Source organism: Oryzias latipes, chromosome 17 (assembly GCF_053564925.1).
Source record: "Oryzias latipes strain Hd-rR chromosome 17, Olatipes_Hd-rR_3.1".
Taxonomy (NCBI): Eukaryota; Metazoa; Chordata; class Actinopteri; order Beloniformes; family Adrianichthyidae; genus Oryzias; species Oryzias latipes.
Window position 1 is genome coordinate 18,433,511 of NC_136253.1, and position 15,235 is coordinate 18,448,745.

A 15,235-nucleotide genomic window follows, 5' to 3' on the forward strand; every position below is an offset into this window, starting at 1 on the left:
AGCCGGTTTTTAGTTAAATAATGACAAATATAAGAGACAAAATTTACTTTTTTTAAATAAAAGAAATATGGTAGTGCTTTTTTGATGAAGTGGAGGAACTGAACTTTTATGTAACATTGGGTTCTGAGCTCAGACCCAAATTGTCGTGGACAATACTGCAGCACTGCCCCCGAAGAAATGACAAAAATGAAACAGGCTAACGATCTTGTTTAACCGCGGATCGGTACAGGTAGTCTGGTGTGAGTATGTCCTTAAGTCCTCTTGAAATTTTTTTTGTTTTTACTATAATGAAATATTTGTACATATACTGTACATGTGCAAGACTAAACACAAAATAAACATTGCCTTTTGTTGCCTCTAGAATAGATCAATATCAATAAAAAAAAAAAAGGAAAATGCTTCTCACATTTCCCGTCTTTTGAACTTCATCTAAAACATGACAGAAGGGACATTTTTAAAATGTGGAATCCCTAGAACTCCTGTACTGAAAACCAGCACTTTATTTTTGTAATGTTCCCCACTTCACACAACCAAGATGAACATTCTTTGTATCTAAAACAGCAAAAAAGAGTTTTTATTCCTCTCCAAAGCCAAACAATTCCCCATCTAAACACTCTACCCCCACTAAATCGTAACACTTCCTCCTCCAGACATCGTCAAGTGGACACTAAGTTGCATGCAAGTGCTGCTTTGATATACGTCGTGTTGACCTTTTTCCTGATTGTATAGGGTGATTATTTGTATGTTGGCGTGCCTATTTGGCCGGAGCTGCACGGAAGCCTTTACTTTAATAGCTTTCTTCGTCTTTGGAGCCATTTGTCCTCCGTTTGAAAGTTAGGCTGGCGCGTGTTTCACACATGAGTGGGTGCATTTAAAGGCTGGTTGCAGCCCAATATGGTGATGAGACGGCGTATTTGCTCTTCTGGCCCTCCGAGCCCCCAAGGAGTCCTAAAATGGTTACAATGTGAAATGTGAACAATCAGCTTCTTAATCGATCTTCAAAAATCTACTTTCCTGAGCAGAACCAAGCAATGTTGGTAAACTTAATTTGTTACTGTGGCGATATCAGCACAGCAGTAAGCGGAGGGCATTACAGTGCTTACACAGCTCAGCACAATAGAAGAAACACACCTTTGAAAACTTAGTGTAACCGAGGCGGGTCATGGTACGGTACCACCTGCCTTCTCTTCTGTGGTGAAAGGTATTGGGTTTCAGCGGCACTGTAACCCAACACGCTGCATCAGACGTGTTCTGCCACAAGTGTTTTGTTTAAGGGATTGCAGATGGGAGGGGAGTGGAGGAGCTGATGTAACCATGATCCCACAAATGTCTGCGGACAGAAAAGAGTGCCTCGCTCGATCGCCGTGCTTGTGGTGGGAACCAACTAAATAAATGAATAAATTAAAGAGAAAAAAACAGTGGGATGATCAGCATGAATCCAGATAAGATTGATCCCCTTCCAGATTTTTCCAGATAATTCTTATGTAATTCTTTTCTGACATGGCAACACTTCATTCACGATGCCAGTCGAGTGTTGGGGAGTTGCACAATGCGGAGGATGATTATATTTAAAAACTGTCATCCTGTTATCCTGTTAGGACTTTCTCCCACGTGCCCGACGCTGACAAGAGTGGACGAAAAATATTGATGCAGCCATACATCATCATCCCTATTTTTGTAGAAACAGCATTGATGCTCTAATACCAATTTATGGATGTTTCATATGATTGTTTAAGACTACGAACCTTTGTAGTCTTAAACAAGCAAATCAAGAAGATTTGGTTTGAATAATACTCTAAAAACTATAAAAACACATATTTTTTCTACTTTCTGATCAGGTGGAGAGGGTCCTGGCTGCAGGCAAGATGGTGTCTGACATCATCAGCTGGAAGCAGAAATTATAAGTTTATAACTATAAGTTACTCTAACCCAAAAGTGCTGAGAATTGGGCAAAAATTATTAAATAAAGCTGTAACCCTTGTGCTATCCTAGGCACGTTAACATTGGGAGTTGGGTCATCTAGACCCACTAGACAGTGTTCTGAACCTTTTTGCTTCAATGATTTGTGATCTTCACTGGTGTCCATGGATTACATGAAATCTTTCCACATTTATCCACCTTTGTCATGGTAGGGAGGACACGTCAATGCAAGGGTGGGGTCATCTAAGATAACACAAGGGTTAAAGTGGAAAAACCTTAACTGTTAGAGTTGCCAGTTAACATAACGTTTATTTTAAAAGCAATATGGAGAGACTGCCGGTTTGGGTCAAGCTCTAGACATTCATGTCTGCAGTCATTGTCCTCATGACTTGACTAGTTATACAAGAAGACCAAACAGGCAACAATTCACTGAGCTAAAACCTCTAAAATAAAGAGTTATTCACTTGGTCACACTGCAAAAACTTAAATTTGTAAATCAACATTTTTAAATTAAGCAAAATTATGCAGTCAATGGAGTAAGACCCCAAGAATTGTTATTGTAAGAAGAAAATGTAATCATTCAGACATGTTTTGTTAAACTAAGATTATTTTGCAATCGGAAAACCTTCTTGATAAGATTATTTTTACCTGCAAGACAGAAAATAAGTTTTTGCAGTGTATTTGTAGATTATTTTCCATATTTTAAGGGAACGTTGAGCTACGTTGGGGAAAAAATTGACAAAATGTTTGATTTAGATACTCCAGCAACTTCTTAGAAGTTGCAAAATACCTGTGTGTAACAGCATGAGGTTCTTCAGAATTATGATTCAAAGATAGCTGGATCTGCTGAGCGAGCGTTAAACAAAGGCGTCCACGATTAAGAAATTCAGAACAAACAACTTTACATGGAGGATAAATCTTTTCTTTTGCAGCATAATTTCTAAAGATCACTTATTCACAAAATGACAATTCAAGCTCACCAAGACTAAAATTCTACAATACAATTTGTTCAATGTGTTTTTTTAAACCATATTGAAATTGTAATTGCTATGGCACTGCAAAGTCCCTGTGCAGCGTTAATCCCACCCTATTTTTTGAACGTTCACTTACTTTTGGGGGGATTTTTTAGATCTTAAACTCCTCACTGTCTCAGCTCTCAGAGTGATTGACTTTAGAACAGATGAAAAATTGACAAAACATAAGAGTTTATTTAAGGCTGTTTACAAGCAAAAGTTTCACTTCTGTTTGTCTATCTAAATATTTGTGTGACTTTTAGTCAAATTAAGTGATTCCTTTTAATATAAGATAAAATTTCTTCATGTGAATTTTTTTTCCAGAAAATATGTTAGAAATTATGCTGTTTTGTCTTGTTTTGCTGTCCAAAAAATGCAAATAAAATCTTTAGGTAAATTGTCCAAAATAGCTAATGTTAATTTAGTATGAAGTTGTTACATAGACATTTGTCAATAACATTTAGCTGTAAAAAGCTCCAAGATTCAATTTACCTCTTTTTTTTTTTTAATCCGGCTAGATGCTCTTCTGCTGACGCTCCAAAATGAGTTGAGTTGAGTTCAGAACAGTCATGTCAAGGTTCTCAAAGAACCCCCCCCACCCCCACCCCCGTCACTGCTGGAGCCTGCTCAGCCCTTGATTGCAGCAGTGGCCCGCTACAGTCGAGAGCTGTTCTTATTTAAATGCAGCAACCTCTTTTGTTGTTTCCCTTCCTGCTTGTGGGACAAAAACTTCACCTTGACACCGTGGGGAAAAATAAAGTAAAAAATAAAGCATAAACATAAAGCGAAAGTTGTTGAATAAGTTGGAAATTGAACTTATATCTAATTTTTATATTACTTTTAAATCATTTTTTAGCAGAAGTCAAATATTTTTCATCCATAAGGTTTTTCATTTTTGGCTTCTGACTTATTTATTTTCACTTGAAATTCAAATGTTTTTTAAATCGAATCTGTTAACTTCATATTTTTCCAATTATTTGTTTTTGAATGAATCTTATTCATTTGTGTTTTTCGTCATGTTTGGGGTCAGATTTGGCAACCTTGAGGTTTTCTTATATTTACTGTGGCAGTCATCTTTATTACAACCCATCCTTCCCCGAGTCAGTAAAGAGCAGCAGCCTGAGCTCGTGGTGTGTCAGGTGTGGGCCTGCTGATGCTGAAGCTATAAGCTCAGCTGCCTTTGTTTGTGATTTCCGCAGCGTAATGAAGCGGGTTCCTAAAAAAAAAGAAAGAAACACCGCAACATGGAACAGGTGTGTGCGCGTCACTGCGCCCTCCGCGCGAATGCCATGTTGAGCGCTGGCGCACAAGTATTGCATGAAAGAACGATGCATTCTAACCCCCCCCCCCCCCCTCCCACCACCACCACCACCACCCCTGTCTTTCCTTACATGCGCGTCCTGCACGGATCCGCCACATCAAAATCATGTTAACAGGCGTGGTCACTTTGTTGTTGTTTTTATTCTTTTTTTCTATTATTATTAATATTATTATTCATTTTATTTTTTGTCAGCGCTGAGTGGAGACGCACCTTATGGAGGTCGATGCAGATTCTCTCCTCTCCTTTATGCGGGCTCTCTGGCCACAGGTGATAGCTGGAGCCGTAGTTGGGGCTGCCTCTGCTGCTGCTGCTGCTGCTGCTCCTGCTGCTGCAGTCCGAATTCTCCGCGTGTGGCTGCGGTGTGACCGGCTGAGTTACGCGGCTGTGCGGCTGCGCCTGGCCGCCGTGCGCGGCGATCTTCGCGCACTTATTGCGATCTTGTTCACAGTGTTGCTGCGGACGCCGGGCACAGATTCCCAGCGCACCTTGCTGCTGCTGCTGTTGCTGCTGCTGCTGTTGTTGTTGTTGTTGTTGCTGTCGCAGCAGTGGTGCCTGCTGAGTCTTACATAGCTCTCCTGAGCCGTTGGCGCAGTAGTTGACAGGCAAGCTGCTTCCCACCAGCAGCTGTTGCTGCGCGCGTAATTGAGGGATCTGTTGCTGCTGCTGCTGCTGCTGCTGCTGCTGCTGCTGCTGCTGCTGCTGCAGCTCCTGAGACTGACTCCCAAATGCTCTCCCAGACTCTGTGGCCTCGCACACATTTACAGTTTCCGAGTTTGCACGGCTTCCTTCAGGGGAGGGGTCCCTCTGTTGGAGTCTGAAATGACAGCGCTGCTGCTGCTGCTGCAACAACTGCCTGTGGTCTCGGTGCCCTCCTCCTCCTCCTCCCCTGCAGCGTTCCACGATGCTCCCCTCCTTGCAATTGTTTCCGCTCCTTCGGAAACGATCCCCTTCTCTTGATCCCTGGGAAAGAAGCAGAGAGGAGGATGACGGCGGCGGCGGTGGTGGTATGGCTATGGGTGCCGGGAAAAGTGAGGAGGGCTGCGGAGGAAGAGGGTCATGCTTGTTTTGTAGAACGATCGCCTCCTGCTCTGAAAAGCTGCAGTGGCAGCCTGGAAAAAAAGGCTCCCCCTCCGACTGCAGCGGCGGCGGCGGCGGCGGCTGCTGCTGATAGCCGGACGGGGCCCAGGGATCCTGCTGCAGGTGCGCCGGCTCCCCGCTGCTGGCTGCGGTTCCTCGCTGCGCCGGTGGGTGGGTGGTGTAGCTCGCCGGAGGGAGCGCGTCTCCGCTGTGGACGGGTTTCCGTGGGGGCTGGATCAGACACGGGAGCTCCTGGAGACTCTGGCGGTGCGCGGCGGCGGTGGTGCGCTCTCGGGAGGAGGGCGGGGGTGGCAGGCAGAAAACGGGCGCGACTTGCTCTCGGTGCTGCTCGGTCTTTCTGGCGGGGATCTGGTGCTGATGGACAGCTCCCGCGTACCGATGCCGCATCCCCCTGATCGCCGCGTCTTGCTGTGGATGCTCCTTTGCTGCGCAGAGCAACGACACCCATTCATTGCGACCAGTCCCAGCAGAGTAGGACCGACTTTTACCATTGGTAGGTTTGACCAGGACCTGCCTTAAAACGTCACTGTACAGCCAGAACGCCGCCTTCGACTCAGCACCGGTCCATTGCTTACCATGCGCACAGGTTGCAGGGGATCGAACCTTTCCTCAGATGTTCCCAACATTTTCAAATCTCATGATGAATCATTTTCATACAGAAGAGCTGTTGGTTTCTCAGCTAAAATATTTCTTTTTTTTAAACCTGACTCATCTTTAATGTGATCAAACAGAAATGAATTACCTTCCATCTTAAGCCAGGGAGCAATATTGAATAGTTTTCTGCGCAGCTTCCACTTGTTGGACAGCATCGAATCAGAACATCTGATTACATCATGTCCAAGAGCCTTCCCTTGCAGCGTGTCTTACAATGAAGAGCCGTTTTTTTGTGTAATTAGCAGGCAGATGTAAGGATGGGGGCTGCGTGGATGCTTGCATGCGTGCAGCTGCTGCTGCAGAGAGCTGACAGTCTATACTGCTGCATGCATGCAGCCTCTTCCTGCAACATGCCGGTGAATAGACGCAGAGAGGAACAGAAGGAGGGAAAAAGCAGCGGCATTTTGAGTAGAGAACTGTCAAACACACGTGGAGCCTGGTTTTTGTACATTTTCCTCGGATCATCACCCTGACATTACACAATGGAGGAATGAAGGAGGCTTCCATTTAAATAAAACTTACATGACCACAACTGTCCAGAGCCATCCAAAGACTGGAGAATGAGACACATGGAGATGTTCTTGAGGTTATCATCAAGTGGATTTCTCATGAAGAATCTCAGATTTTTTAGATTCTTCATGAGAAATCATGTTAAGTTGTAGCATGGGGGTGAGAGGATCTTGTATTTTTTCATGTTGTAGTCAAGTTAATTTTAAATTGGTATAATTCAACTAAAAGCAATGATTTAATAAATATTATATTGAGAGAAAAACTGTGCTGTTGAAAAAAGTCATTTTTTTAAGATCCACCCATTAGTCCTCAAAACCTGCTGAATCCATTTTGGGGTCACAGGGTTGCTGGAGCCAACCCTGTTGGGTGAAGGTGGGGTACACCCTGAACAGGTTAAGGGTCTGTTGCAGGGCCACACAAACACATGCACACCTATAGGGGCATGTTTGAGGCACCAATTAACCAGTGAAGCATCCATTTGGACCCTAGGAGGAAACAGAAAACCCACACACACATGGGGAGGACATGCTAACTCCACACAGAGGGGTCCCAGCATTTGAGCCAGGGCCTTCTTGGTGTGAGGTGGGGGCGCTAACCACAACGCCACAGTGCAGCCCCACTTTTAAAGTGACATCTTGTTTAGTTTAGTTAAGAACTAAACCCCAAAAGGCAAATGTAATAAAATAATGTGTTTCATATCTTTGAGTAGCTACATGGGTTATCACAGCTATGTGCCAAAAGCTATGAAGCTAAAGGTTGCGGGTGTCAAAATGTTTTAAAAAGCTGCTGTGGTACAGAAGTCAACCTCTGTTCTGAAGATTGGAGGCTTGGTTCCGGTCCTGCCTGCCGACGTGTCAAAGTTTGGGCAAGGCACTAAATCCTGCATTATAGGTTTGCACCAGTGTTAAGCTATATTTACACTACCCTCGGCAATGCACGTTCAAGCAGCTGATAAAAAGTCTATGTAAACAGGAAAAAATGCGTGTCTCAGGCTTCCACGTTCTAAACTTTCTACGACCATTTTCGACTTCTATGCAAAACACACTTCCACTGAAGGCTCATTGAAAGCTGTAACAGGTCAATACCTGACCCCTGCAGGGACTCAGATATGGTAGTGACGGATGAATTGTGTCCATTATGATTCCCAGAAGTACCAACAGTTTGAAAACTGATCATGGAGGAGAAATTAATAATTGTGGTTTGTGCCCAGCTGGAATTCTATGACACCAAGTCTGTCATGTATCGGAATACAGCTATGAATGAAAAAGCCTGGAGCAAGATTCATAAGCTTTACATTGCTTCAACATTTTAGACCAAGCCTCTTTCAACTGCAGGATACATGCTGGTATCGGGTAGCAACAGTCCAGTGTGAACACCATGAGTTGAACACTCATCACAAGCCCGGTGTGCACGTCGCTCCAGGCAGCGGAGATGTGTCAATGTGTGTTTGCATTGATGAATGGGACTGTGACTGGAAAGCGCTTTTGGGCCTTCTGAGAGGGTAGTAGAGCGCTAGATAAGTTCAGAGCCTTTTACAAAAAAACAAGAAATGAGGGTTAAGTTTAAACTCCATCATCAGTAAGGACTTCTTAACCGTCTAAAGCAGGAATCACAACTGACTGAAAAAAAAGAGTGATCACTTCCCCAATGAGTGTTTTTAAATACAAAGAAAACAGTACAGAAACAGAAAACAGTAAAGAATACATAAAAGAACACTTGAACAAAGAGTCTCAGCACAGGATCCTTACCAATAATTGTATGCTGTGAGTGGACAGTTCCAACTACCACCATGGAGCACCAAGAGGAGGTCAAAATATTAGATTTATTACTGGAACAAATGTTACTTTGCAGAAAAAAGGTCAAAATCCATAGAGAACCATTAAGTTCATTTAAATTTCAATTAACTAAAGCCTATACACATTTTGTTCGAGGATCTGTTATTGTCCGTAGTCATAAATAGAATAGAATAGAATAGAAGAGATTAGATCCCACAAATGGGATATTACCTTGTTACTATAGCTCAATTAAAAACTTCAGATAGATAATATATAACAGTAAAAATACATAAAAAGTCCCTTTAGCGGCAGTCCAAATCTTCAAAACATTTAAAAAAGGCTAAAAGTGTGGAAAAATTGAACCTTCTCTCTGCAACTTCAATATAGATCTTAGCTTACATTTTTTAGGAATAGGGACAAATGGTTGCATTGGCTGCTGCACATGGCAGCGATTTATCCCTGATATCCTTAAACATTTTTACTTGTAACATGCAACCGTCCAAAGAGCTTGCAGGCTCACATCTTTTCTTGGAGACGCGTGTGGACCTCACAGGTCAGATGTCAAAACCACTTTACTGAGAGGAGACTAAACTGGTCAAGTCAACATACTGTTTCAGTATCAAACACCTTTTTTTTTCCAAACATCACACCGTATGTAACAGCAGCATCACACGCTAATCGACTGACTCAAGCATCCTCACGTTAGCAACCTGCCCGTGGAGGGTGGAGCTGCTTTTTTATCTGCTCTCACCTGTCGCTGTGAAGTCAGCTGACGCTGCTTTAAATTATTATGCTGCACCTGAGGGAAATTAGGAAACACACACACGTATGGCACACAGTGAGACGCAGCATTTTTATCATCAGGCAGAGGAGATCAGGCTGAACCGAGAAGGCAGGAGGGGACGTGAAGAGAAGCCAACTTCATATCATACATTAGCCAATCTTAATAAGTAATAATCCTCTCATTTCAGCTGTTTCAGCTGTCTGAAGTTTTGAAGAGTCCTAAGGCTGGAGCAGTGGCTCGTTTGGCTCGGCCGTTGGAAAGGAGGGAAGGATACATCCTGTTTTACAGCTGCAGGAATGCAAAGAGCAGAAACCTGATCATTTTCATTAAGTAATTGGTCACTCTGACCTGTGTGAGTCTGCTGCCAAGATGGAGTTTCCTTTCCTTGTTTGGGAAGCAAACTTGCTCTGCACAGATGAATAATTCAATCAACTACAACTTCTGTTCTCAACACAGACATTCGATGACCACAGGATCGTTCGTGCACGCTTCAAGTCGCTTTATAGACCCACTCTAATGAAAAATAGTGTTTTTGACAAGTTTTTAAGTCATTTTTCTCTTGATAGAGGACATGTATAAATAAAATTAAGATTAAAACTGCGTTTCTGAGGGTTTTTTTTTATTCAAATCCTGCTGTTTGAAAAAGTTTGTGCAGCTGGATTGCTCCAATATTGCTCGCCATTTTTGTTGCACTGCTATGTTGGAGTTGTGAGGGGCTGTAAGCTAGCGGGAGAAAGTGCAAACAGATGGGTGATGGTAACTTAAGGCAGGCTTGCAGGCTTGAATCAACTCAGAAAGTCAACAAAATCATCGTAGAGAAAGATAAGAGAGCTTTAATCACACAAAAGGGAGATTTACGGGGGAGGAATGTCTGTGTAATAAAAATAAAAACCATGCCGAACTGATACGTTTGTGTCTGAGTGGAGCAGGACAGCCAGGTGAGTCCAAAATGAGCAGGTGTCCGTTCAGAGAGCGGATCAAAAGAGCTCATCTGAAAAGAGACGGAGAAGAGTACTGTGACATTGCCCAAAATAAATAAATAAGACACACACACACACAGGTACCAAGATTTTGCCTCTTATCTGCTCACATGATCATCTACACGGAAGATAAATCATATCAGCGTGAGCGCTTTTATCTTCACAGGATTTAGAGAATACAATAAACTAGTATGACTTTGCTTCCTGGCATGAGAGTATGTCCTGTTGATGTTGTTTTGATACCTTGTGTTCAGAAAGTACAAAACAATTTGTATCTGAAAGTATAAAACTTGCTGTCCATTTCTCCTTCTCAAGAGTTTGAGAAACAGTTCATGTTTTCCCATTTAAAGACCCTCTCCGATCATCTTTTGAGCTATTCTAAAAGTGTCGTTTTCTAGGCCATTTCTGCAGAGCGGCAGGAGTTCATTAGAAATTCACCTCGGAGTTGCAGGCGGGACTGCTGACACAGAGTCAACCTGCCTCCTCTTCCCATCAACCATCTCTTTACATGCTCTCCCTCTAGCAGCATTGGAGCCATCTAGCTGTACGAACTCGGACGAGGAAACAAAGATGGATCTATTTGTCTGCAATTGGATACATCAGAATGTAGTGGAGTAGGGAGCTTGTGCGAAGAAAATTTGTTCCGCACCGCACCAGCGCAGAGTTCCTGGATGCTGCACACCTGACTTTCATTTGCAATCACTCACAGTACACTTAAGGACTACACTGAGCCTCACTCTGCCTACATTGCCGAGTGTTACCTCCGGACCTGATCTTCTGATTTCCTGACCCTGTTTTGTCTCTGACTCCGTTTGACTGCTGCCTGCCCCGACTCTCGTCTGGATCCTGACTATTTTCATTGTTTCTTTGAAGCTCCCATGCTCGATATTGACCCCGTACTGCCTGACCCTGATTTCGCTTTGTGGACTTTTAGGTCAGCTAATAAACCTGCTGCATTCGGAACCAGCCGTCTGCCTGTTTTGTGACAGAAAAGTTTCAGAGAGGTTAATTCAGCATCAAGGCTCATTTAGGATTAAATCAGAAGGATGTTAGCACTGGCATCTGGTTTTAAATGGTCCAGTTAATATACAGGCCCTTTCAACAACAAAAAAAAATACTTTATTTGGTGGACATGTTGTTCTTAACACGCTCTCCAAGCATTCAGGGTTCCTCTCAAAAGAAAAAAGTTAAAGAGGCTGATCTGGCTGGTAAATATTTCTGCAGATTTTGAACCCCAAAATTTACAAAATTGGCAAAAAAGAGACATATACTGAAAGTTACTTTGAGCAGAAAAGAACCAATGAGGAAACAGAAGACTTCAAAGAAGGAGAAAACTGAAAATACAAGGGGTTCTTTTTTTGCCTTCAGTTTCTTGTGCATGCCCTGTTCCATGCATCCTGCGTTTTTTAACTGCACACATGACCTGTGTGCACAGAAAGTAATTCTGTGACGCGGTCCGTGCCGCTCAGCATCATGACAGACCAGAAAGAAATTTAACTTTACAAAGTTAAATCTCAGGCAAATTGGCCTTTAGTATGAATCAAAAAAAGACCAAAAACAAAGATCTTTTGCAGTTCTTTTATCCAGAAATATTTAAAATTTCCTCAACATTCCTGCCAACTTGCTTCAACGGAAAGCATCTTGATTAAGTCTGTCAAGTAACGTCATTGCTTTGGATGTCCCTTCCTGTTGGAAAAATGCCCCGAGGACTGAAGGACTGTTGCACCAGAGACAACAGCAGGCCTTCAAGCTGTGATATCAGCAGTGAACAAGGTGACAAATATGGATTTCACAGGCTGGTCTGTGTGGCTCTTAATATGGTCCGCACATGATGAAGTCCTTATGATGGCAGCAATTGGAGTCGTGACTTTCGTAGCTTTGTTTTTTTTTCTTCTCAGAGGGAGCAGCCAGATGACAGAACAGCTGGTCTTGAGCCAGTCGCTCTGTCTGGGTCTCACAGACAGCGCGACTGGGAGGCTGAAGCTATTTTCTGACCTACGAGATCACTGGCTACATTTCCTCTTAAATTCAAATCACTAAACGTTTTTTTTTCCCCACCACTTGAGATGAATCTTGTGCAAAAGGCTTTTTCCAATGATAAGTCTATGTAATTGCCCATATATGCACGTTTTTAAGTCCATTTTTGTGCTCTACATTTAAGACGTGTGGCCTTGATTGGGCTTTTAAAGTTAAAACACTTTGACCAGTCAGGAACTCGAATTTAGTAGTGATGCACATATGACGTCCTTTTTCTTTCACAGAAGTGCCAACCGTTTGAAACTTGATAACAAAGAAGAAATTAATACTTGCTGTTTGTCTACAGACGCAATTCCATGACACCAAACCTTTCATATATTGGAAAAAAGCGGTGGAAGAAAAAGCCCAGAGCAAGACTGTGCAAGATTTGCACCACTTCGACATTTCGCACCTCTTTCAACTGTGGACGCATGCGATAGTATCGGGTAGCAACACCCCAGTGTGAACACCATATGCTAAATGCGTGTTTAAGAAGCCGTCTTCAGTATGTTCTTGCACACACATTACATGCCTCGTGAGTGTGTAGCGTCAGACATTCAGGTTTTTTGCTGAATGATGGAGATCTAGGATTACCCTTTTCCACCATCTAAGACAAAGCGTACATCTTTACCATCTTCTTTTACGTAATGGAATCCATCCGTTTCTGAGTCTTATAGCAGATTATCTCTATTGAGTGAACATTTAGAGCTAATCCATGTTTGAAGTGCTGGACCAGGGCTGCAGAAGGAGGACCAGTAACTCTGCCTGACACAGATGGGGCGTACTGTATTACTCCAAAAATAAAAACACAAACAGTCCTAAATTTCTACATCATGGCTCTCTCCTTCATATTTTCAACATATCTATTCAATATATCAACAAAGTGCATTAATCTTAAGACTCTTCATTCTTCGTATACTTTTCTTTTGGACACTTATGACAGTTAATGTCTCATAACCCTGGTTTTGCTCTACTATATACTTTTGTCGCAGAGAAAGCAACCTTGCATAGCTTTCAAGATCCAACTCTGAGTGGATTATTTGTTGTAACCAGTACCTTTCTTTCTCCTTTGGTGTTTGTCTTGTTTTAGTATCAGACAATAAAAAAGAAAACCAATAAAAAGTGAGTTTCAAAAAAGAAAAAAATGTAAACAGTCGCGAGTCGTGATCTAACTGTCATGTCATGCCTGCAAACCAGATGAATCTTTGAAAAATTCTTGTTTATTAAAGTGCTACCAAACAACTCTTCAGCAGAACCAGGGCAGCACCACTGCTGTTCAGTCCTGCATTAATGGTGATTAAAGGAAGAAGGAATGACTACTATAGTACTAAACTAAAACAGCAAATCAATACCTTTTAATGCAATAAAGTGACAAAGTTGTCTAAAAATTGTCTCCTTTGTGGTCCTAAAATTATTTGTTTCATAAAAACTTTTAGATATTTTTATGACTTGTTTTACTGGCTTATTCATTTGCTTATTTTTTTTTATTTTCCTTTATTCATTGGGGGAATTTCCCTCTCATTTGTCTTGTTGTTCCTTCAGGTGTTATTTCTTTATCTGACCATAAACTGGACAAATTTATTTTCTTATGCTGAACTGGTGACTTGGATCTCTACTCTCCCTTTGTTCTATGGAAAATGGGATAAGCTCCAGCAACTCCTGTAACCAACACAGGATGAAGTAAGTTCACATTGGTGGAAAAAACGAAGCTGTGAATCAGAATCAGAAATACTTTATGGATCCCACACATAAGAAATTTGTGAATGAAACAACTTTGATTTCATATATTACTACCAGTCTGCCTTTAACTGTGACCCTCAGACAATGGTGAGACTTTCACTGTTTTATCAAGTAACTTTTTGTGCAAGACATAATTTTGTGCAAATAAGGTAATAAAGTGAAAGATTCAGACAGCAGTAGCACCTTTCAGGGAAAACTAAGATCTGTGGAGATGAGCTCAGCGTGACCTGGAGAATGGAGCGTCCCCCCACACCTCCAGGGATAAACGGGAAGGTTCATTAAATATTTACCTTGGTTTTAATCACAACACTTAGAACACACAGAGGACACCCTGCCTTTTTTTCCCCTCACTCACTTCAGTGAAAGCTGTCGGTCTGATGCCAATACATCCCCACTACACAGAAAAAACTGAATACCTCGTTTCCCCCAAATAGGTCCCCTTTTTTCTTGTTGCAAACAAAAGTTTCATCGAAATATTTTTTGCAAAGTGAAAACATTTTTGGTAAAAAATATGACTATACTTTTACTAATATTATGTAGGATTTAACTAGTAGCAAGCTTTACTTACATTTTAGTTTGTGTTCCACCAACAGCAGATGACTGATACTTATTTTGGTAAAATAGCATAACATTTTCTTGGCATTTAAACATGTTTGATTCATTTTCAGTGTTTGAATGAGCTATCATTTTCCAGCATCCCTATTCCATCAGGTGTAATGACTCCTACAACAGCAGGTTTGTTTCTGTACAAGAAAAATATCAAATTAATCTTCACTCAAAGGCTTAACCTGTGTATTAAAGATCTCGGCGCTCCTGCTTCTCATCATGGTGCTGCAGCCTTAACTCAGCACAACACATGCGTGAGGGGCTTTTGTTTAAGACTCATTCTGCATGACGTCTGCCTGTTTCACAACAACAAACGCCTGCCATGGTCCTCCTGTTGTGGCCTTAAAGAGCCACTGGACCATAATCTGTCCTCAAAGTCGCTGAAATGGAGCAGGTCATGATGAGGAGAGCAAAGATAGAAGACTTTCCATCCATAACTCAGTCCGGGGTGAATCTGCGTGAACCCCTGCATGCACTTTCAGGTGTAAAAATACTGGATTTTTCAGCACATATGCCACAGTGTTTGTGCACACTCGTGAACACACGTAAGCACTGATTCACTACGGCGTGGGCGGACGGGACCTGCATCTGACAAGAGAGGCTCAGTTTGTCCACTTGTGAAATATGGTGATGAGAGCTGGAGAGGAGAGAGCTCATCATCGATGCAAAGGTTCAAAGACTTGGTCCCTGTCTCATCATCAGAGCTGCAACCAACACAAAGGAGATGACCAACTGACCCTCCCTCGCATTCAGCGTAAGCCGCCGGAGATGGGCTGTGTGCACTTCTCTGGAAAACACTCCAAAAAAAAATAATTTCG

The 15,235-nt window shown here is 42.3% G+C and overlaps 1 protein-coding gene across 3 annotated transcripts in view; it reads right to left on the bottom strand.

Moving 5' to 3' along the window:
- The window catches only part of kcnn1a (potassium intermediate/small conductance calcium-activated channel, subfamily N, member 1a), a 97,211-nt gene that overhangs the window by 81,585 nt on the left and 391 nt on the right, over positions 1-15,235 (bottom strand). The window contains exon 1 of one of the 3 annotated variants that reach the window (XM_023964964.2): positions 4,465-6,740. The exons of 1 other annotated variant lie outside the window; for it this stretch is intronic. In XM_023964964.2, coding sequence (XP_023820732.1) covers positions 4,465-5,739 — 1,275 coding nt within the window. In that variant the 5' untranslated portion in view covers positions 5,740-6,740. Of the gene's footprint in view, positions 1-3,425; positions 3,572-4,464; positions 6,741-15,235 lie in introns of those variants that run through there. One more of the 3 variants, XM_078934818.1, reaches the window with a different exon arrangement.